Raw genomic sequence first — 21362 nt, forward strand, 5'->3', positions numbered from 1 at the left:
TGTTAGGAGGATGGTATCAGCCCCCGGTTACTGTGGGATCTGGGGAGACTCCACCTGGGGAAACACTTCATTCTTTTCAAAGGTTCCACTGAGCTCACGTTTTGAAAGCAGTGATATTCTGGAATTTTCTTCTGTCTCAATTCAAAGGAAGCCTTTGAATTCTGACTTCACTAGAAGCAGAGGCTCTTGAATTTATTACTGTTTCAATTCAGTGATGAGCAGTGACATTTCAGTGCTACTGAAAGTGTGGAGCTTTTTTTTATTCTCTCCGTCTTCGCTTCGTACATCTGTGATGTGTGGCTTCTTGAATTTCCCCATGGCCCCCACCAGTCTCTAGGCACCGGGAGGCCTCTTTGTGGGGACCAGTTCTATTGAATCTCTTCATGTTCCCACCCAGTAGAGGATTCTGTTTTTCCAGGTGACCAGGTGTGTTGTAGATACAGTTGAAGAAAACCATTTCTATTTAATACCTTTCCAATACTCCAGGACAGACACTAACCCTGGAGACATGGAGAGACAGGGGACAGGAGAGCCGTTGCTAAGGAGGAATCTCCAGCCGGCTCTCCTCTGGTTACTCCTTTACCTGAACCACACCCGGAGATTTGATGTTTGAAACCCAAAGTCAAGTGGTGTTGGAGAGAGAGCAGGTAGACTGAAGGAGCGAGGATGGACGATGTGGTAAGGAAAAGGTTTTCCTCGCAGCCTCAGGCAGGGTTGTGTAAGGGCTGCACATATCAGTGTGAATGAAGGCCCATCTCATTTCTGGACCATCAGCAAGAGGAATGCCATTCAGGCAAGGTCTCTGCCATTTGAGGAGGGCTGCGTTTGACACTGATGCATAGGAGGAGGGTCCCCTCCTTGGGAATTCAGAGTGGCTCCTCTACTAACTTCCAAGTCCTCCTTCTGATCTGGATCCTCAAGGCTTCTTTGTATCTTCCTTTCCCAAATCTAAAGCTCTTCTCCTGCTCCTCTCCACAGCAGCCTCTGCCACCTCTAGCGAACGTGTGACCTCTGCGTCCCGTATACCCCTTCCCGGACAAAACAGGTCTCTTGCCACCTTCTCAACATGACACAAAATGGACTTTCCCTCCACATATCCCACTTCCCTCTGATCTCTGCTGTTGTCCTTGTTTGCCTCAGTCACACCTTCTTATTTTATTGTTTATTTGGAGAAATTGCTTAGGTTTACTTTCATGTTCAGTCAAGTGTTGAAATCATCTGTTCACCCAGATTGTGCGTGTTTTGTACATCTTGGGAGGGAGGCCGATGCTGTATAATGAAGTACTGCTTCTGTTCCATGTACTTGCTCCTCGTGACCCCACCCCAGGATTGAGTGGAGTTCTGACTCAGGGGAGAAGCTCGGTTATGCCGTGTGAATAACACACTCTCCTTTATCTCATATTTAAAAGCATGCACCCCTCAACATACCTGATAAACGTACAGCAAGGCAACCTGGGGGCTTGGCTTTGCACGGGGCAGTAGTCCCTCGCTGCTTACCTTTGCCTCTGTTCCCTTGGCAGGAGGATGAAGTGGTCCTCCAGTGCATCGCGAACATTCACAAGGAGCAGAGGAAGTTCTGCCTGGCAGCCGAGGGACTAGGGAATCGCCTGTGCTTCTTGGAACCCACATCAGAAGCCAAGGTGAGACTGATGACCTGCCGTGCACCTTCCCTATTGGCCCCCCAAGCAGTCAGCTAGGAGACGGGACTGCCCGGAGATGGTGATGAGGGTGAGAAGGAGGAAGTTTGCAAGGACAGATTTATTTTTCAAATGGGAAGCAAATCGGGTTTAAAATGTAACTCTCCCCAGCCTGGGAAACCGTTCAGTAGGACCCCAGAGGAATGTGAAGAGTTAGAGGGGCCTGTCTCTCGGTGTTCACCAGGTCACCAGGGACGCCTGGAGGTCACTGTTAGTCTTCATGGAGGTGGCTCTTCTATTACTCCCAGCCCACCTTTCTCGTTGTTAGTTACTAGAAATCTGAGTGTGTGTCCTTTACTCTCAGCTGTCATTTTATTGCTGCAGGGACTCGCGGGTCCTTGAACCTGTATTTCACAGCAGACTCACCACTTTCAGTTGTGGCTGTGCTGAGGTTGTTACAGCTGCTTGCTGTGACCCAGGGCCAGAAAGAAACATTTGCTCTGCTCCTGCCTGCATGGTGGCATGGGACACCATATCTCCTCGGCCAAACTTGGCTTCCTCCATTTTCAGATGCTTTCTGGTTTTCATGAGCTGTGTGTCAGGTGGGCCTGTGTGCCCAGCAGTCAGTCCTGGGAAGACCTTTATATCAGTCAGGATTTTCCGGAGAAACAGAACCAATAATATTGCTCCCTTTTTCTAGATAGATGGATGGATGGATGAAAGGATTTAATTTAAGGAATTGGCTCATGCAGTTATGGGGACTGGCAAGTCTGAGAAATCAGTAGGCCAGATGGACTAGAACCTCAGGCAGGAGTTAATGCTGTCTTAAGGCAGATTTTTTTTTTCCTCCAGGAAACCTCCGTTTTTAATTCTTAAGGCCTTCAACTGATTGGGGGTGGCCCACCCACATTATCAAGTTACCCACATTACCAAGGGTAATTTAAAGTCAGGTGATTGTAGATGTTAATCACATCTACAAAGTACCTTCACACCAACACCTATATTGGTGTTGGATTCAATAACTCAGTACTACAGTCTAGCCAAGTTGACACACAATTAACCTTCACCCCTCCAAGCTCAGTTTTTCTTTACAGAACCTTTTTTATTTGAAATCAGAAAGTGGTTACATTTTCCAGTCAGCCCACCAGATTGGCATGTCATTTCTCCACATGAGCATGTACAGCACGGCCACATATGCCGAGTTGGGCCAAATCCCAGGACACAGATGTGTACGGTGATGGCCACATCTCCCGGGAGCCTGTCTCCTCTCCATCATCCGTCCTCCCTCCCATGTAGGTCGCTGGTCCCTGAGTACAGATGTCTATCAGAGGCACGTATGGCCAGTACCGGAAGGACAGAGTCACATTAAAATAAATGGCAGAGCAAAGAGACAGGGAAGATTTTTATCTTTTTAAAGGTCTGAGGCTTGATTTCCCTGAGGTCTTTTCTCATTGACTTTTGTTCTTAGCTAGGTATTTTTCTTTTCATTCCCAGCAGTCTGGGATAATAGGAAAATCATTAGATTAGAAGTCAAGAAGTTAATTCTCGGCCATTAGCGAGTCACATGACCATGAGCAAGTCACTCAGTCTTGTTTTCAGTTTTCTCATCTGCCAGATAAGATGCAGCCTGCTGCAGTGGGAGGAGTGCTGGCCTGAATTAGGAACCAGTGGTACCATTTTCTCATCATCCATTGAGTGGGGCGTAGGGCAGTGGTTTAGGGCACAGCTCTGGAGTCAGACTGGTAGACTTTGAATCCTGTCTCTACCACTCAGCAGCTAAGCCAGGGCCTTGAGCAAGGTACCTCACCTTTATGAACTTAAGTTTCCTCATATGCTTAGTGGGAATCTAATAGTAGCTACCTAACAAGGTTGTTATTAGGATTAAATGAGTTAATACGTGTGAACTGCCTAGCTCACTGTAAACTCTCTTTACCCATTGGCTATTGTGATTTCATCTTACCTAGACCAGATTACCTAAAACAAATTAACGAGAACTGTCTTTGATAACCTAAGAATGCTTTGTATCCCTCAGGTATAAAAATAATAACCTGCACCACTCATCAGTGCATTAGGGATGAGAAAAATCCTTCCTGACTCCCACTTGACTAAGTGATTATTCTTATTTTAATTTTTTATTTTAAATGTAAAACCAGCTAAGACTGGAGACTTTTAAAAAGAAATAGGACGTATCATGCATAATTGTGTCCCCTTATCGCAACTGTTTTCATTTTTGTTTTTCACTCTGGCCTTTGTGCACCTGTGCCTGCATGTTTTCAAAAATCATACTCACCATGCGTGGTCAGACAGTCTGTTTTTTTCTTGACTATTTCAGCCAGTTCCATATTGCTATGTAGTCTTCTGTGGTTATTTTAAAAAGTTCATATATGTGGTCCTGTTGGTTTACTTTTGTTTCCTGGCATGCCATCCAGGAGAAGGATTAATGGTGTGAGGAGCATAAACAGTATTAAACTGCTTTCCCGAAAGGATATACCAGTTGTTGGAATTGACACACCCACTACCATTGCGTGAGTGTCTCTTTTATATATGGTACAAGGAAAGTGTACCGTGAGGGCTTCTCGCAGGAGAACGGGGTCAAGTGCATGGAAAGGATAAAGTAGATATTCAGAATTTCCTGCCACCACTCCTGGGAGCTGCCTGTTAGGTGAACCCATTTTCTGTGGCTTCAGGCTTTCCTAAGTCAGCTCCAACTGTGCACCCATCTCTTCTGGCTTGTCTTCTCCCTTTTCACTAGAGGTGTCTCCTTATTCTCTTCCATCGAATTTCACAACCAGCTGTGCCATTCTCAGGTTCCTGGGAACTAACATAAGCCATGTGATGAAGTGAGAGGGTGTATTCCCAAGCCTGGCGCCGGGCATGAGGCACAGACATCAAACGTCACTCTTACCAGCCGGCTACAGAGCCACCCGGTGACCTTGGACGTTCTAGTCAAGGGTATTTCAGCTAGTTGAGGCTCAGAGAGAGAAAACTGAGATGAACTCTAGAGAAAAGAAAGAGAGAAAGGGAAGAGAGGAGATAAGGTGCTCAAAAGATACTCTTGGTGTAAGAGCACTGAGAAAAAGAGGTCATATTGGATGGAGCATGGAGTGAGAGGGGAGAAAAGTGAGATGCAGAAGTTGGAGAAGAGCAGCACTCGCTGTAGACGTGGAGACGGCCGAGCCCCGTGGAGAGCCCCTGAGACTTTGCCACCTATTTGCAGTGGCCCACCTTTCTGGGAAGGCTCCTGAGACTGCAGATATTGATGGACGGAAGTACCATTATTCAGCTTTCATTTCACATGAGCACAGCTTGAGGAATTAAATGGTATTCTGTGTTATAGGAAAGACTCAGAGTTACAACCAGAGACCGGGAAACACTGAGGAGAAATGTTGCTGCTTTATTTTATCGATAGTAGCCGATGTTTATTTACTGTCATTTTTAAGTGGAAAAGTTATTCCTAAAAAAGAGTTTACTACTTTTTTCTCTGGTCCTTAATATTCTATCTCATCTATGTTGTACCTGCAGTGTCCACCAGGGGGTCTTGTTTGGTTCAGCTTAACATCCTGGATTCATAAAAAGCTCATACGCCACTTGCTGCCTGTCTGCTCCGTAGGACAGGAAGCACGGCCTGCCTGCTGGGAAGGGTCAGGCTCTCCTGTGGGAATCCTTGTAGCACTCCAGGGTCTGGCTTCTGAATCCCCACCCCAGACGACAGCTCATGTTCAAAGAGACAAGGTCCACATCAGGCAGGCATGAGAATCACCATGGCTTAAAAGCCTCATGTATCTTGTAACAACTTTATAGGCGTAGCTTTTGAGTTGCCCACAATGCCCACTCCAGCTGCAAAAGTGTTGAGTTGCAAAGAAAGGGCTTCCTGTGAGGCATTGGTGGTCTTCCCAGTCCAGATGCAAGCTACCAATCAGGGGTTATTTTCACCGTAAGCAATGTTCCCTAGTAACATAATTAACATAGCCGTTTTATCAGGTTGTCTCAAGAACAAAACTTGCCGTTTAAGTGAAGGTCAAATTCTCATGCAAAAAGTGAAAAGAATTTCATAAGCCTTATCCCGCAGGAATCTTCACTGAGGACAACTACTGAACTACCCTAGCCTTGTCAGATGTGTCTGGAACCCTGACACCCTTCCAAACTCTGAGTTCCACTTTCCTTAATTGTAGATCATCAAAAAGAAAAAAAAAAGAGAGATAGAACTTTTTGTTTAAAATCAGTTCCAACAGACCAAGGTTTGTTTGTTTCACAGATTTTAATGATGATGAAATCACTGAAGTGAGACTACTCACCCTAGTGCCCTATAGGAGCCAGTGTCGTGTCTAAAGTCTTCGGGCTCTAGTGTCCCAAAAGGAAGTCCCACCTCTTTGTTGGGGAACACTGTGTCCTGCTGATGGTGGTTTATTCAAAGAAAAATCCAGTTTCAAATCCAGTTTTGAAACTGAACACTTTCAGGGGAAATTTTAATTTTATTGTTTTCACCTCCTTTTGTGGAATGGAAAGTAGTCTGCGATGGTTTTTGAAAAGTTGTGTAGGTTCTCAAGGCCCAGAATTAAATGTCTGCAATTGTGCAACTGTAATTATGTACATGACATAAAGTAAGATAGGTTCTTGGCTTTAAAAACTTTTTTTTCCTATTGCTTTTATTATTTTCAGCTCAGAAAGAAATTTTCTGTTTACTCCAAAACAAACAGAAACCCCTACGCCTGTGCAAATTTACAGAGACAGAGGCTCAGCCTGAGGTTGTGTACTTTTTTTGAACTTCTGGTTGCTATTTTAGTGTGTAGTATTCTCTGTGGACTTCAGAGCTTATGGAAGGCCAAACAATTATAAAGCTTACTTCAAAAAATTCCATTGCCTTGTAATATAAAGAGAATAATAAGTTGAAATTTTGATCTTTTTGGTTTTTTATCAAGCATCACGTGGTGTATGCCATGTCCTGCGGTGGGTGTTTACATACTCGTGTGTTTAATCTTCACAACCCAAGGGAGCAAATACTGTTCTCATTTACCAAGAAGAAAGGTATGAGAATTTAGACAAAGTTAAGTGACTTCCTGAGCTTGAATCATTGTCTGGTTTCTATAAAACTTAGCAATAAAAAGTAGCAAGGATCTAACTTATGCAATGAGAAAGAAACTATTTCTTCAAGTGGTTAGATTGTGAGAATACTGGGCAGGTCTCCATACCACACCTCCCCACACACACAACCTTCCCGCATCTGTCCTCTGAATGCCTGACATTCCAAAGTTAGAAATATGTATTTTGCTTAAATCACAGAAACTGTTAAAATGCAAATGCTCTCAGAGAGCACATGAAGCAGTATTAAAATTTTTATAGCTAATATTTTACAATATAAAAAAGATTATTTTTTTTCTGGAAAGTAAGTTTATAAAGGAGGGTAGGTTACTAAGTGGCCTTGTGTGGAGATACAAAGCACAGGAACACTGTAAATTGGGGAGGGGGTCAAAACATCTACGTCACTGAATTATGATGGTTTATTTGTCTTTTCGCCTGCCCTCCACCGTTCTGTGGTCACTGAAGTTAAAGACTATACAGGCAGACCTTGGAGATATCGCCAGTTGGGTTCTAGATCACTGCAATAAAGGGAGTCACACGAGTTTTCCGGTTTTGCGGTGCATGTAAAAGTTATGTTTACCATGTATTGCATAGTCTGTTACGTGTGCAATGGCAGTATATAATAAATGTACATACCTTAATTTAAAAACACTTTATTGCTAACAAATGCTAATCATCTAAGCGTTCAGCAAGTTGTAGTAACATCAAATATCACTGATCACAGACCACCATAACAAACACAATAATGACAAAACATTTGAAATATTGTGAGAATTATCAAAACGTGACACAGAGACACAAAGGGAGCAAATGCTTTTGGAAAAATTGTGTCAATCAAATTGCTCACTGCAGGATTGCCACAAACCTTTAATTTGAAAACAAGAAACAAAAAACCTAACAACTCACCATCTCTCCAAAGCACAATAAAACCAGATATGCCTGTAGAGTACAGCAGTTAAGAAACATGGCCGTGGAGCTGGGATTCCTGGCCTGGTAACTCTGGCTTCACTGCCTAATAGCTTTCTGACCATGGTTCAAATGACTTCCTTCTCTTTGCCTCTTTCTTCATCTTTAAGACTGTTTCCATCTCATAGGATTATTATGAAGATTCAGTTACAGGGGTTTATAATTGTAAAGTGCTTACCATGGGGCCTAACACATCCAAAATGTTGTTTACGCAATAAATAGCCTTTATTGTTCCCAGCAGAGGGGCAGACACACATTAGGGCCTCAGAAATCGTTGCTTTTATTCAGTTAGTTAAGTTACCCATGTGCTGAAATTAATTATTTTAAAGGCCTGGATTTACGGATTAGCAGGACATTTGTGATCTTAAAAGTGACATACAAAGAAGAGTCAGAGTACATCAGATGAAAAGGGTGAAGGAATGAGTGAATAGTTTTTAAAAATCAAATGAATTAGTGGAATGTAGATTTTGTTATTGACTTCTAATTAATTTTAATATGGTCAGAGAACATACTCTGTATAATGTTAATCCTTTGCCATTTATTGGGACTTATATTTTGGCCCAGCATGTGGTATATCTTGGTGAATGTTCTACGTGTGTTTTAAAAAAACTGCATCCTATAGTTGTTGAATATAGTGTTTTGTGAATGTCGAGATAGATATCCTTACTAAATTATAGCTACTTGTTCTATCAGTTACTGAGAGGGAGGTGTTAAAAACTGATGGAGGAGTTGCCTCTTTCTTTAGCTCTGTCAGTTTTGTTTCATGTATTCTAAGGCTCTCTTAGGTTCATGCATGTTTAGAATTTTTTGATTATCTGATGAATTGGTCCTTTTCTCATTCTTGACTGTTCATATTTATCCTTGGTCTTAACAGTATACATTGACAGATATTAATTTAGCCATAAGCTTTCTTATGCTTACTGTTTGGGTGGTATGTCTTTTTCCATCTTTTTGTTTTCAATTTGTTTGTATCTTTAAAGTATGTCCCTCATAAACGGCATAAAATGAGGAATTGCTTCCCCCTTCTCTAATCTCTCCTGTTTTATTGGAGTGTTCATTCCATTTACATTTATTGTAATAATTGATACTGCTGAATTTTAGTAACTACTATCTTGCTATTTGTTTTTTGTATGTGTGCTCCTTTGAGTTTATTCCTATCTGTCCTTTTCTGCCTTCTTTAGAGTAATATAAATGTTTTTAAGTATTCCATTTTATCTCCTCTCTTGGCTTTTTAGCTCTGCCTCTGCGTAATATTTTTTAGTAATTCCTTTAGGGATTACAATATGAATCATTAACTTACCACGCTCTCCCTTGAGTTACTGTTATACCACTGTCCTTATCCTTTATGTTTTGTTGTCATGTGTTTTGTTCCTACAAGTTATATAATGTGCAATACTTTATAATTTTTGTTTTGAAGAGTTAATTGTCTTTTAAAGAAATTAGGAAAAGAAAAAAGCTTTTCTAAAAAATAATATCCACATATTTACCATTTTCAGTGCTCCTTCTATTTTCCTTTAGATGCAGATTTCCATCTGGTAGCATTTTCCTTCAGCCTGAAAAATACCCTTTAGCATTTTTTATAATACGGGTCTGCTGAAGACAAACTCCTCCACCTTTTGTTTCACAGAGAATGTCTTTATTTTGTCCTTATTTTTTTTGAAAGATATTTTCTCTGATTATAATATCCTGGCTTGACTTCTGGTTTTTTCTTTCGGTGCTTTAAAGATGGTGTTTTATTGTCTTTTGGCCTTTTTTTTTTTTTTTAATGAAAAATGAGCTAACATCTTATCGTTCCTCTATATGTGATAAGTCTTTTTCTTTGGAAGGCTTTAAAAATGTTTTCTTTATCTTTGATTTTCAGCAGTTTGAATGATGTATTTTGAGGGTAGCTTCCTTCGTATTTATCCTGCCTGGATGTTGTTAAGCTTTATGGATCTCTTGATTGGGCTTTTAAATAAACATTTGGAAATTTGGGGGCCATTCTTGCTTAAAATATTTAATTCTGCTGCATTTATTTTCTCCTTCTGGAACTCCAATTACTTATATTTTCAATTGTTTTACATTGTTCCACAGGTCACGAAAACTGTTCATTTTTAAACGGTTTTTCTCTGTGCTTCAGTTTGAATAATTCCTATTGACTTATTTCTGTGTCTTCTGACTCTTTAATGTAAATGTGCCATTAACTCCCTCCAATGAATTTATTTCAGATGTTGTATTTTTAAATTATAAAATTTTCAATAGTTTATTTCTAAGGTTTTATGTATTTTCAAAATTTCATTCTTATCTCCCACTATTCCCATTTTTTTTCCTGATAGATTCATTAGCATATTTGTAATAATCATTTTAAATCTTTGACTACTAATGCCAGTATCTGGATTACCTATGGATCCATTCCTAGTGACTGATTTTTCCTCTGATTATGAGTCATATTTTCCTGTTTCTTTGACTGTCTAGTCATTTTTGAAATTACAGACGGAAGCTTGTAGGTGGTATTTTGTAGTTATTCTGGTTTCTATTTTCTGCCCCTGGAAAGTATTGTGTTTCAGTCCAGCAGGCAGTTAAATTACTGGTGGAGCAGCTTGATCTTCTGGAGGGTTGGTCTGTTTTAGTTTTGCCTTTAATTCTAGGATATAGTCTTGGCCTTGGGATGTAGCCCTTCTGAGTTTTAATGAAAGTTCTAAAGAGTTTCCTAACCGTCTCTCTATAACAAGGCTTGAACAACAAATTCTGAGACTCCAAAACTGGGTAGCTCCTCAAACCTTCATTCCTTTGCAGCGTTCCAGCTGTTCCTTTCCATTGGATATTTGGAGTGCTGCCCTGAACAGCTGATGAGTGGGCCAGAAATTTGAGAGGAACTTGTGTGCTGATTGGGGGGGGGGGGGTTATATGATGGTTCCCTCCTTTTCCAGCATTCTCCTCTTCAATTTCCTGACATTTGACAACCCCAAACTCAGGCCTCTGACTCCACAGCAGCTTTTTTTTTTTTTCTTGAAGTCTATTCCACATGAGCCCCCTGAACAGGGCAGTGCCCTCAGGGGAAAATTTAATTAATTGTAGATATCACCTATTTGGCTTCCCTTCTTTCAAGAGTCATATTCCCTCTGGCTTTATATTGCTCTCCAGTGCCTTCAAACAGTTATTGTTTTAATGTTTTTCCGTAGTTTCTAATTGTTAGGAGGGTTATTCTGCTGTAGCTGCTGCACCATTGCCTGAGCCAGAGCCTCATCAGTGAGCCCGCACTGCTCTCTGAAGCAGCCGAGAGTTAAAAGGAAGAAGTGAAAATGGTGTTGAAGCAGAATCTGGATTATAAAGAAGGAGCTTCCATGATGAGCAAGACAAAGGAGGCTCTCGAGAAGGAGAGATTTTGGCCATAAAAATGAGAGAGAGTGGGGTGGGGGAACTAACATACGGCACTATTAGTGAGGGGGTTAAGTTCAGTGCAGCTTTGGCATATGCCAAGGAAAAGCGGTGAGGGCACAGATTTTTGAAGTAGCAAGGGTGGGCTCTGACACACACGGGCTGACTGACAGAGGAGAGCAGCGTTTACCAGTACCTGGGTTGTCTGTGGTTTTGCGTGTTACAATGGGTGTGAATACACAGGGATTAGATTGAATCCAGGTGTGGTTAATGGAATGCGTGGGATGGCGAAGGGGTCCGAGTGGGAGGAGTCACCGTGTGACTCTAGAGTTACAGGCTTGAGCTGCCTACGGATGTCATATTATTTAGTGAAAAAGAGTATATTGGAGAACTGTGTTGGGACAGAGGGTGGTGACGATGCTTATGAACTGAATTTGGGGTGTATTGAATTCCAAAGGCCTGAAAAACATCCAAGAAGAAATTCTGATAGACATCTGGGTGTATATGGATCAGAATTTCAGAAGAGAGGTTGGAATGGAGATAATATTTAGGAGAAATTGGCTTAAGGATAGTAAATCAAGCTTTGAGAATGAGTGGGGAAAATATGGATTAAGAAGGGAAGAGAAGAGCTCTTGGAAGATGTAAATATTTTAAAATGAGTAGAGGAAGAGACAGCACAGAGAATAAGGAGAAACCTGAGAGATCAGAGGGAAAAATGGGCATTTGCAGTGTCATAGGAGCCACAGAAACCAAGCGAAGAGTGTCAAGGAGAAGCAGGTAATAGAGTAGATACCACGTGAGGGCAAAGTCATGTGAGGCTGGAATGTGTCCATTAGATGTAGTGACACGGAGGCCAGTGGCGATGTTGGTGAGAGCTCTCTCTATGGGGTGACGAGGGCAGAGCCAGTTCAGTGGAGGTGGAGCGCGAGAGGGAAATAAGAAAATAGACACCCAGTGCAGATATCTCTGAAAGAAAGAGTGATAGCTGGAGGGGGTCTGAGAATGGAAAGGTTTTTGTAATAGGAAAGACGTAAGCATGTTCCCATGCTGCTTGGAAAAAGAGGAGGAGCTACAGGAAAGGGTAGGGATGACTTGGTGTGCAGATTACTGATGGAACGGAAAGGACCAGTACTAAGAACACAGATGAGGAATTGGCTTTCAAGTGAAGGACGAGCTCCTATTCCGTTGAGTAGGAGGAAGGCAAGGTTGGGAATAGACCTGTAGGTTGTGTACAGGAAGTTCTGGAGACTGAGCCGCCTCGAGAAGACCAGTAGGATTGCTAAGCAGTGTGCGGGCCCAGCAGGGAGGGCCAGTTGAGGCTGGTAACGGTGAACTTTCAGTGCTGCCGACTTTCTGGGTAATGCTCTCTTCTGCAGCTGCCCTCGGCAGGCCCAGCGCGGTCAGGAAGAAAGTGGCTGGTTAAACTCTCCCAGGGGCAAAGTGTTTCCAGGTGATGTGATAAATGACAAAAGGGCAAGAGTTTAGGAGATTGAACCATGAAATCTTGGACTTCAGGTTCAATGAGGAGAGAACTAAAGATAGGAGGGGCCTGGGAGTGAAAAGAAGAAGGGATGTAAATCGTGGTGAGAGTGGTTGGGTGAGCACGTCGACTGGAAAGTGACTGCGTGGTTAGACAGGGGGATGTGTCAGCCAGAGGTTTCAGAGCAGAGCAGTTTGGCTGCGAGCAGGCCCCAGGTGTCTGACCATGAAGGGTGGTGGCTGAACTGCAGTGTAGAAGATCACTGACCGAGACGAAGCAAAATAACCGAAAAGCCACAATACGTGATCGATTATTCATGTAGCCCATTAGTTTCCTGGCCCTACTATAACATTAGCACAAGCAAAGTGGCTTCAAACAACAGAAGTTCATTCTCTCCCAGTTCTGGAGGCCAGAAGTCTGAAATCAAGGTGTTAACAGAGCCATGCGCCCTCGTGGGAGGGTCCTTCCTTGCCTAGTCTAGTTTCCAGCAGCCCCAGGTGTTCCTTGATTTGTGGCAGCGTAACCCCAGTCTCTGCCTCCATCTCCACATGGACCTTTTCTCTCTGCGTCTCTGTCTTTAGATGGTGTTTTCCCCTTCTTATAAGGGCATCAATCATAGAAGATTAGGCGCCACCCTAATGACCTCATCTTAACTTGATTAGGGCTGTGAAGACCCTACTTCCAAATCAGATCATAAGAACAGTTGTAGGGGAAGGGTGGAACTTCAGCATATATTTTGGGGGAGCACACAGTTCAACACATAACAACGTGGACATTTTAATCACGAGGACCAGGAGCGAGAAGGGGTTGGAGGTTTCAGTGGAGATAGGAACGTCATGGAAATACACACACAGCAAAAAGGGAGGGAGCAGAGGTGAGGCTGACAGGTGTGGGAAGCTTAAAGGAGAAGGAGTTAACTCCTCAAAGAGCAGTGATCCAGAAATAGTCCCAGGCAGGGGAAGGACACAGACCCCACCGCCTAACTCCTCCAGGTTATCTGAAGTATGAGAGAACTGTTAACTGAGTCTAAGCTGGTACTGCTCCCCGCACAACAGGCCAATAAATCAAGGGACCAAGTGTTGGCTAGGAATAATGACTTTATTCGGAAAGGCAGCAGACCAAGAAGATGGTAGATTAGTGCCCCCAAAGAACCATCTTGCCTGAGTTAAAATTCAGACTTCTTCTGTACTAAAAGGGGGAGGGAGTAAAGTCAAACATTTCCTGGTTCTCATCAGCCTCCAGAGTGGATGTGTTAATGTCTTCCTTCCTGCAGTCATTCCCAGGTGGGGCTGGTCAGAATGTTTCCTGTGAGCTAAACAAAGGTATTTTAGCTTAGTGCTCATGACCTGGGAGGCAGAGTTCCCAGAGATGGGCTGTTATGTATAATTTAAGCTCATAGGCAACATCCTTTTAGTGATTATCTTGTGGCAGAAGTAATAAAATACAAAAGAAACATCCATTATGGAGTCAGATTTGTCCTTCCCTGTTGCAGAATGAGCATCTATAATCGGGAAAGCCTCAAGGGAAAATTGTTCAAATTGGTCCAGAGACTGTTTTGTGTAGACGGGACAAAAGGCTCATTTCCTATTGGTCCACATATGAATTCATCAAGTCAGAGGGGTGGAACACAGTCCCAGCAATGCTCAGATACTGAAAATCATGGCTCTGCGTTCCAGTCCTTTCCATTCAGCAGCCAAAAATATTTTCTCTCCAGAAGTTTTCTTCCCATTTCTCCATCCACATGGAACCTCATGCTCTACTGTTTCTAACAGTTAAGGGATGAGAAAGGAAACCATTCTCTAAAGGAATAGCATAAAAGTCGAGAGCAACACATACCAAGTATATTAATGCATTTGTCTTTGTCAGATACGAGGACCTAGTTAAAAAGAGGAAACAGTTTTAACCCTGAGATCTCTGCCCATCTCTATTGTCCTCCTTCCTATTTGAGTTATTAATGCTGTCTTGATAACTTGTCTGCTTGAGGCAACACCCGTCCCCTCTTTTTATTTAAAGACAGTCTGCACCTTAGTGGTGGGAATCTGCACAAAGAATTTATTCAGTGTGTGAAGTGGCACCATAGCTCTGCTGCTCGTTGGTCATTCACTTGTTCACGGCAGGCGCATGGCCCCAGGTGAATTATGAGCAGGTGTTATTCATGCCCGGGCTCCTCTGCAGCGCTTAGTACTTTGCTCTTTAGACCTAATAGCTGCTATTTTGGTCTCGATTAGCAGTATTTTTTCTCCCTCCACCAACTCCTGAACTTACTGATTAGATGACAAAGACTTGCCTTTTTCTTCCCCCCTGTGATTAGGAGAACATCTCTTTTGCAGTTGTTGCTTTTACATGGAATTAAAATGATGCATTGCATTTGTGTTAGAATTTGAGTCTTTAGATCCCAAGTCATGTTACACCCATCATTTTTATTCCTCAAATCTGGGGATAAAACGTGTGTCATGATTATGACCTTTTATGTGATCTTTTGAAGTTATGTGCATATTCATAATTCCCAGGTAAAATTATTGTTTACAAACAACACTGGATAGTGATTCAAGAGGTCTGATTTTGCGCTTCTTCCAGCATGCTGAAAAATGTTACACAAAATAACCCTTCAGGTTATTTTGTTTCTCCTGGCCACCACAGGAGGAGAGTTTTGTAGAGGAAATATTTGGAATATTTTCAAAAGTAAGATTACAGGCATTTAATTGAGTTGTCAGCCTTATTTCTCCATTTCAGTAGTTCATGTAATAGTTTCATTGTTTTTTAACCAGCGACCTGAACAAACTATATGAACTGAGACATTTTATGAATCATTTGCAAACAGTATCATGTTCTTAATTTCCTGATGTGTAGCAAATAGGTGATTTTAAATAATTCAGAACAGTATGGAGAATTAATTTGTTTTTCTTCATCCAAATTATTTCAGGGAATGATTACAAATGGTTCTTAACATAGTCATTCCAAGATTTAGCTGCTTTTTCTGATAGGAGATTTTCAAATCCTTTTTCTTCCTTTCCACTTCAAGTCCACTGAGCTTTATGCAAAGCCTTTAGATGAGAACCGTTGGTACAAGAAAGCTGTTTGTAAGCCTCTGTCGGACAGCTGGTTTTGAGCTGTTGAGTGGCTGACAAAATTTAAAAACCCTTGACCCTAAAGATCCATTTCTTATTAGAGCACTTTCATCAAGGATCTTTGCCTCAAGCCCCACTTTAGCACTTACTATACATCCCAACATATTTCCGCTGCAAAATAGAACAGATTATCATCTGTTCAAGATGGTTCGTGTGCATTACTGCCTCAGAGCACAGAGTGGAATTATTGATCACCACCTCACCTCTTCCATCCCAGGAGCAGTCACTGGAGACTCGAAATTTGAATTACTACCCTGATAAGTTGTTGTATCTAGGTTTAAACAATTCTACTTCTTTTACCTAAAGATGAGGAGAGGTTTTAGAATCTAATGCCAGCTCTGAGACTGAGTGAACACACGACGGCTAAGTGTTATCATTCAGCAAAATCTCTTAGTCAGCAGCTGAAGAGAATTACTTTTTTTTTTGTGAAAAATATAGCCAAGAAATATGAGAACTTTTTGATGTTCATGAGGAAGTTTCCACAACCTCTTCTGATCACCTTTCAAGTTGCAAAATGAGCACTGTGGTTTTGTTCACTACGTAATTTCCCTGGTAAATTATGTCATGAATGCTTTATCTTTAAAGTTGATGATCGAAGCCAGTGTCTGCAGAGTCTGGCACTGAGCTCACCTGGAAAGGCCTTGTTTCTCAAACTTGAGTGAGCACATCCTTTAATCCCCATCCTTGTCTTGGATGGGGCCAGAATTTTTTTTTTTTTAACTCCTGCCTGTTTCTTATGCAAGTGGTCCAGAGACTACACTTTGCAGAAACCGTGGCAGGTCTGAATTTGCAGTCATCAGCCTTACACCTCTGTTTCCTTGTTTGACTAAGTAATGACAAAGCAGCTAGACGTCATCACAAAATGAGACAAAGCTCCGATCTTCATTAGTATCACATTCGAACTTACACACAGCCTGCTATGGAAAGTTTTCAATTATTGTAGTAATGAATGAACTTGGTTCTTTCCCAAAATGTCCAAGTTTAGTGGGAAGCCATACATGGCCTCATCTTCATCTTGGTCACTGAGAACATAAGGACAAATGCCATGGAGAGTGACTGGCTAATTTGAGGCGTTGATCTTCATAAGGTCTGACAGGCTTATCTTGGGTTGCCATGAGCAAGGACCTCCTGTTTGGAGATGTGATGTCACTCCATCAGCTTCTACCAGTGTGTTCATTCTCTTATGGTGCTGAGTTGACCCAACCCTTGTGTATTGGAGGTGCCTCCTGGTTGTGGTTTTTCCGTTCCCCTTCCTTTCTGGATAACCTGCCCTTCAACATCTATCATCTGGCCTCATTGTTGATGGGAAATCTCAGTAGCCTGGATTAGTGACCTGGAACAGCTGAGGAGGGGAACTCAAGTTCAGGCTCTGTCATGTGAACTGAGATGGTTGGGCACAGGCAGTATTTGACATGGTGATTCCTGGCCACCTTCACTAGATGCTGAGTGATAGGTTGGCTTCAAGTAGGAAGAGGCTGAATTTCTTAATGGTTTCCTTGTATTTATCAAAGCTGGCTCACAGCCTGAGTGAAGGATCAGTGACTCCAGACTGGAGAGGTGGGATTCCTGCAGATATCCACAGTTCAATGAGCCTTTTGACATTTGTTCATCCTTCATACTTGGAACGCTTCCTGGTAAGGGTGGCACTAGTGAAGTGGACGTAGCCCCCTCCACTGAAGCAATGCTTATTATTAAGTGAACAGTCTTAACTCATGCAGCTACTTCCTTCCTGGCAGTGCTGAATCCCTCTCCAGTGTACATGCTTTAAAATATCTATGGTGAGTACCACATGCCCCCTTGCACATGGGGGCGTGTGGTACTAACCCTTGCACATGCAAATACCTAGTGACAGTAGCTTAGCCCAGACACTATAAGGCATTTGAAGAGGATGGGATACAGAAGGAGTTTTTCCATATTGGAGAAGAGTATTTATGACTGTTACTTACCTCCACAAAGACTTGTAAAAACTGCAACTTGTATCAACGTCTGTCTGAATACTCCTGCCAAAAAAAAATTGTTTTTAACCCAGGACGTAGTTTATAGTGCTATGTTTATTTTTACCGGAACAAAAATTCCTTGGAGGGGACAGGAAATAAAAACTGTATTTCCACATTGGAATTTGGATTCAGTTTGAGAGTGGGAAGGAGGCATTGGGGGAAAAATTCAAACCATTTGGAAACCAAGATGTTGTGCTTGCTCTTTGGTGCCCTGAGCTTCGTGCCCACTTCAGATCCTGAGTCCAGGAGCCTTATGGAGCTAATACTGCAGTCAAGCAGGACCCAGTACACCGGAGGTTCTCTCCGATCATAACAGTGCTGATGATTGCACTAAGGGGACGGCACCACCTTTGGGTACCTGGTGTCTGTTCCATCAGCCTTTAGTTACGCAGGGTGTTTTCTCAGCCCTTGTGGGTGCCTCATAAGGCTTTCCTCAGTCTTCTCCTTCCTGTTACGCAATGAGAGGCCAAGAGACACATATTCTCGCCTCCTGCAGCTGCTGGATTCCACTGCGTGGTGATGGAGAAAAGCCTCACCATGGTTTCTAAATTCTCTAACAACCGCATCTTTTCTCAGAAGGGAAGAGAGAGTAGGTGAAAGAGCCGAGGAATATAGGGGCGGTGCACTGTTGGTCAGTAAGTATTCCTCCCACGAAAACTAAAGGAAACTGAACTCAAGACTAAAACATCAGCGTTAGGTTGAGACTAGGTTTTCCTACCAGCCCACCCTCTCAGCTTTCATCTCATCTTTCAGTACCTCTGCCCATCACAGCCCACTCTAACTCCACCATCCTGTGCCCTGTGCTCCTCGTCTTGTTTGATGCTGATGCCCTAATTTATTCATGGCACATGGGACCACTTGCCGGTGTCATCTCCTTCCTAACAAGCTGCCTTTCCTCCTTCCTGATTCCTGCTAGTTTCCTAATATACAGGCTCTTTAGAAAAGCAACTTCAGTTTCTCAGGGTGAGTCCATTGAAAACTAGGAATTTAGGGTCCCATTCCTCATCCATAGAGCTTTTATGTTACGCATGCTACTCGTTAAGCTAGAGTTTTATTTATGGCCGTGTTTATAGGACCATATGAAGAGCCACTGTTTCCACCAAGCAGGTATTATTTGCTGCTCCTCTGCACAGCTTGTTTTTTCCAGGTGCAAGTGTTCCGCATTTCCACCTTTTGGCACCTTTGTTATTTAACATGCTGACCGTGCCAGGGAGGGAAGAAAAACTTGGCTCAGTCAGGAACCGAATCAACCATCCAGCCTGTCAGTTATGCATTCTCCCAGCAGGCAGTTTTACAGGCCAGCTGCCCAGCATTTTGTCTCTGATTCTTTGGCTGCCCCTTCTTCCTTATTTTAAAGAACACACGCTTCACTGCCCTGATTTTTGCCAGGCTCTTGTGACTTTCTTTCTAACTGTGCCAGAAACACCTGATGCTCGGCAGAATATAGGCGTCCAGGGCACCTCAGTGTTACTTCGGGTTGGGGCCATAGCCGGCAAGATCATAAAAACAATAATTATATGGATCTCAAATTATTAGGTTATTCACTTGAAAGAAATTGTTTTCTTTTGATGAACTGAACTCTTTAACAAAAGATTTAGGGTAAGAATCAGTTACTCTCCAGAGACCTAAATTTACTTGTTTGGTCCAGTTGCTCTGCCGTGTCTTTCACATTGGGGTGAGACACATCCTGCTTCAGAATCAGCTGGAATGTTCTTTTCAAGTACCACCTGCAGAAGGGTCCCAGGAATCTTTCTAGCAGTCTTTCCCAGGAGTTCTTGGGCCCACCATGTTTCTGCATTAATGCTTCCAGAACAAGCTCATTTGTGTTAGCTCTTGTGAGAAATCTCTGAGCGTCATCAAGAGGTAACTGATGTTGCAAGTATTACTCTGACTTGAATTAATGAACATTCTCCCTATGAGAGGCTAGATGGTAATGGATCTGTCAATCAGTGTCAGACAGCCAATATCTGGGCATTTGAGGGATAGGGCAAAGAAGCAGTAATTGTAGGTGTTTTTAGTTCTTTATCACCTTGAGTTGCTATTTCTTGGCAAGACTTCAGTTGAAGGATATTTGTCCTGCAATTTGAATTTCCTGCTTCTAGGCGGCAGTGGCACCTCCCTTACCCAGGAAAAGTTTCAGCAAGTGTTCTTCTCAAGTAAATATTTAACTCCCTAGTAGACACTTTTTACTTTATTTTGTTAAATATTAACACCTTTCTATAACTTGATAAACTTCTTCCTTTTCCTTATGGGCAATCAGCTTATTCCATCTCTTCCCTTCTGAATACTCCCTCTGTCTTGGAGAAAACCTCAGGCCAGGATGGCAGCAGATGCTGCAGTCGCTCTGCTCATGGCCATGAGTGCTTCTGCTTAGTAAGTCTCCTTGCTCTGCGCTGGTGACTGTCCACAGCTGTCAGTGCCCCCAGGGCCACTCACTGTTCCCTAGAATGAAGAACCACCTAGAGACCGGTGATACTAAGAGCACTGCCTTTCCCATGGTTGATTCCCAGGCATCACAAGGCACCTTCTTCACTTCATTCCTTTGAAAGAATGACATCTTTCTCCTCTCCTCCCAAAAAGAATGTTTTCCAGCTATAAGTTTAAATTTTGTGCACCTTACTGTTTACATACAGTGGCTTTTGTTAGCAACGTTCAGGCAAAAATTGGAGCTCAAATGTTTTGAAATGTTCTATATATATTTTCAGAAAGACTCTATCCTTTACCATAGCAAAATATATTTTTAAACAGTTTAAGTAAGATTTTATACATTTTAACCTTGTTTCACAATAACTTTTAACACAAGTAGGCAGACTCTTTTCCCTCAAAATGTTTAAAATGTACACATGTTTAAAATCTGCATATGTATGTCCTTGGTGGAAACTTACCCCATCATGCCCAGAGTTGAATTGCATTTTGGAAGAGAGAGCTTGTAACAGGATAAGTCGGTCTCAGATTTCAGAACTGTGTAAAGATGGAACTGATCTTTCCTGCCAGGAATATCAGTTTTATAAAACTCTTGACCTCTGACAGCCCCACTAATGGCAGTCTGTAGTCTCTGCATCCCCAGTGGCCATTCCGGAACTCTTTCTGAGACCGTCAAGAACCTAATATGAAGTCCGTAACTTATTAAAGTAGAAAGGAGTTTGGAGGAGGTAGTCTAGCGGTATTAGGGGTTCTGCAGCACTGGTGTAGGGATGGGAACCTACTCTTCAGGGATATGGACACAGTCTCAGAGTTGAGTTTGGAGTTCTGGATTTAAATGCTGTTCTCAGCATGTGATTGTGAGGAAGTGTTTGAGCCTTTCTGAGTTTCAGATTTCTCATTTATAAAGTAGCAATCTATAATCTCTTTGCTAAAAGTGTTGAGGTAAGAGTTAAATGAAATAATATTTATAAAGAATTTAGTACCGTACCTGCTACCTAATATATAGAAGTAGATACATTTTAATGCATATATAAATTCTATTGTTTCTCCACTTGCCCATATGAGTTATACGTAATACCTTTGTATCTCAGTTGACCCACCTCTAAAAATAGCTGTAAAGCAATCAGCTATTTTTGTAGAAATCCAGAGACTGGGCAACAGCTTCAGATGTAAACATTCACAATATAACTTTCTTCATTATAATCTATCAGAAACTCAGCAAGGGTGACAAAGGTAGGTTTAAAAGACACTTAACTGCATAAATACTTAAATAAAACCTGGTTGGGACAAGATG

General features: G+C 42.2%; 1 protein-coding gene across 1 annotated transcript in view; it reads left to right on the top strand.

Annotated features, from left to right (window-relative positions):
- The first annotated feature begins 666 nt into the window (after positions 1–666).
- Positions 667–21362, top strand: part of LOC140697035 (ryanodine receptor 3-like) — a 59694-nt gene continuing 38998 nt past the window's right edge. Inside the window, exons 1-2 of the mRNA XM_072963889.1 lie at positions 667–678; positions 1521–1640. Of these exons, the coding sequence (XP_072819990.1) occupies positions 667–678; positions 1521–1640 (132 nt within the window). The remainder of the gene's footprint in view (positions 679–1520; positions 1641–21362) is intronic.

The sequence above is a fragment of the Vicugna pacos genome, chromosome 6, assembly GCF_048564905.1.
Source record: "Vicugna pacos chromosome 6, VicPac4, whole genome shotgun sequence".
Taxonomy (NCBI): Eukaryota; Metazoa; Chordata; class Mammalia; order Artiodactyla; family Camelidae; genus Vicugna; species Vicugna pacos.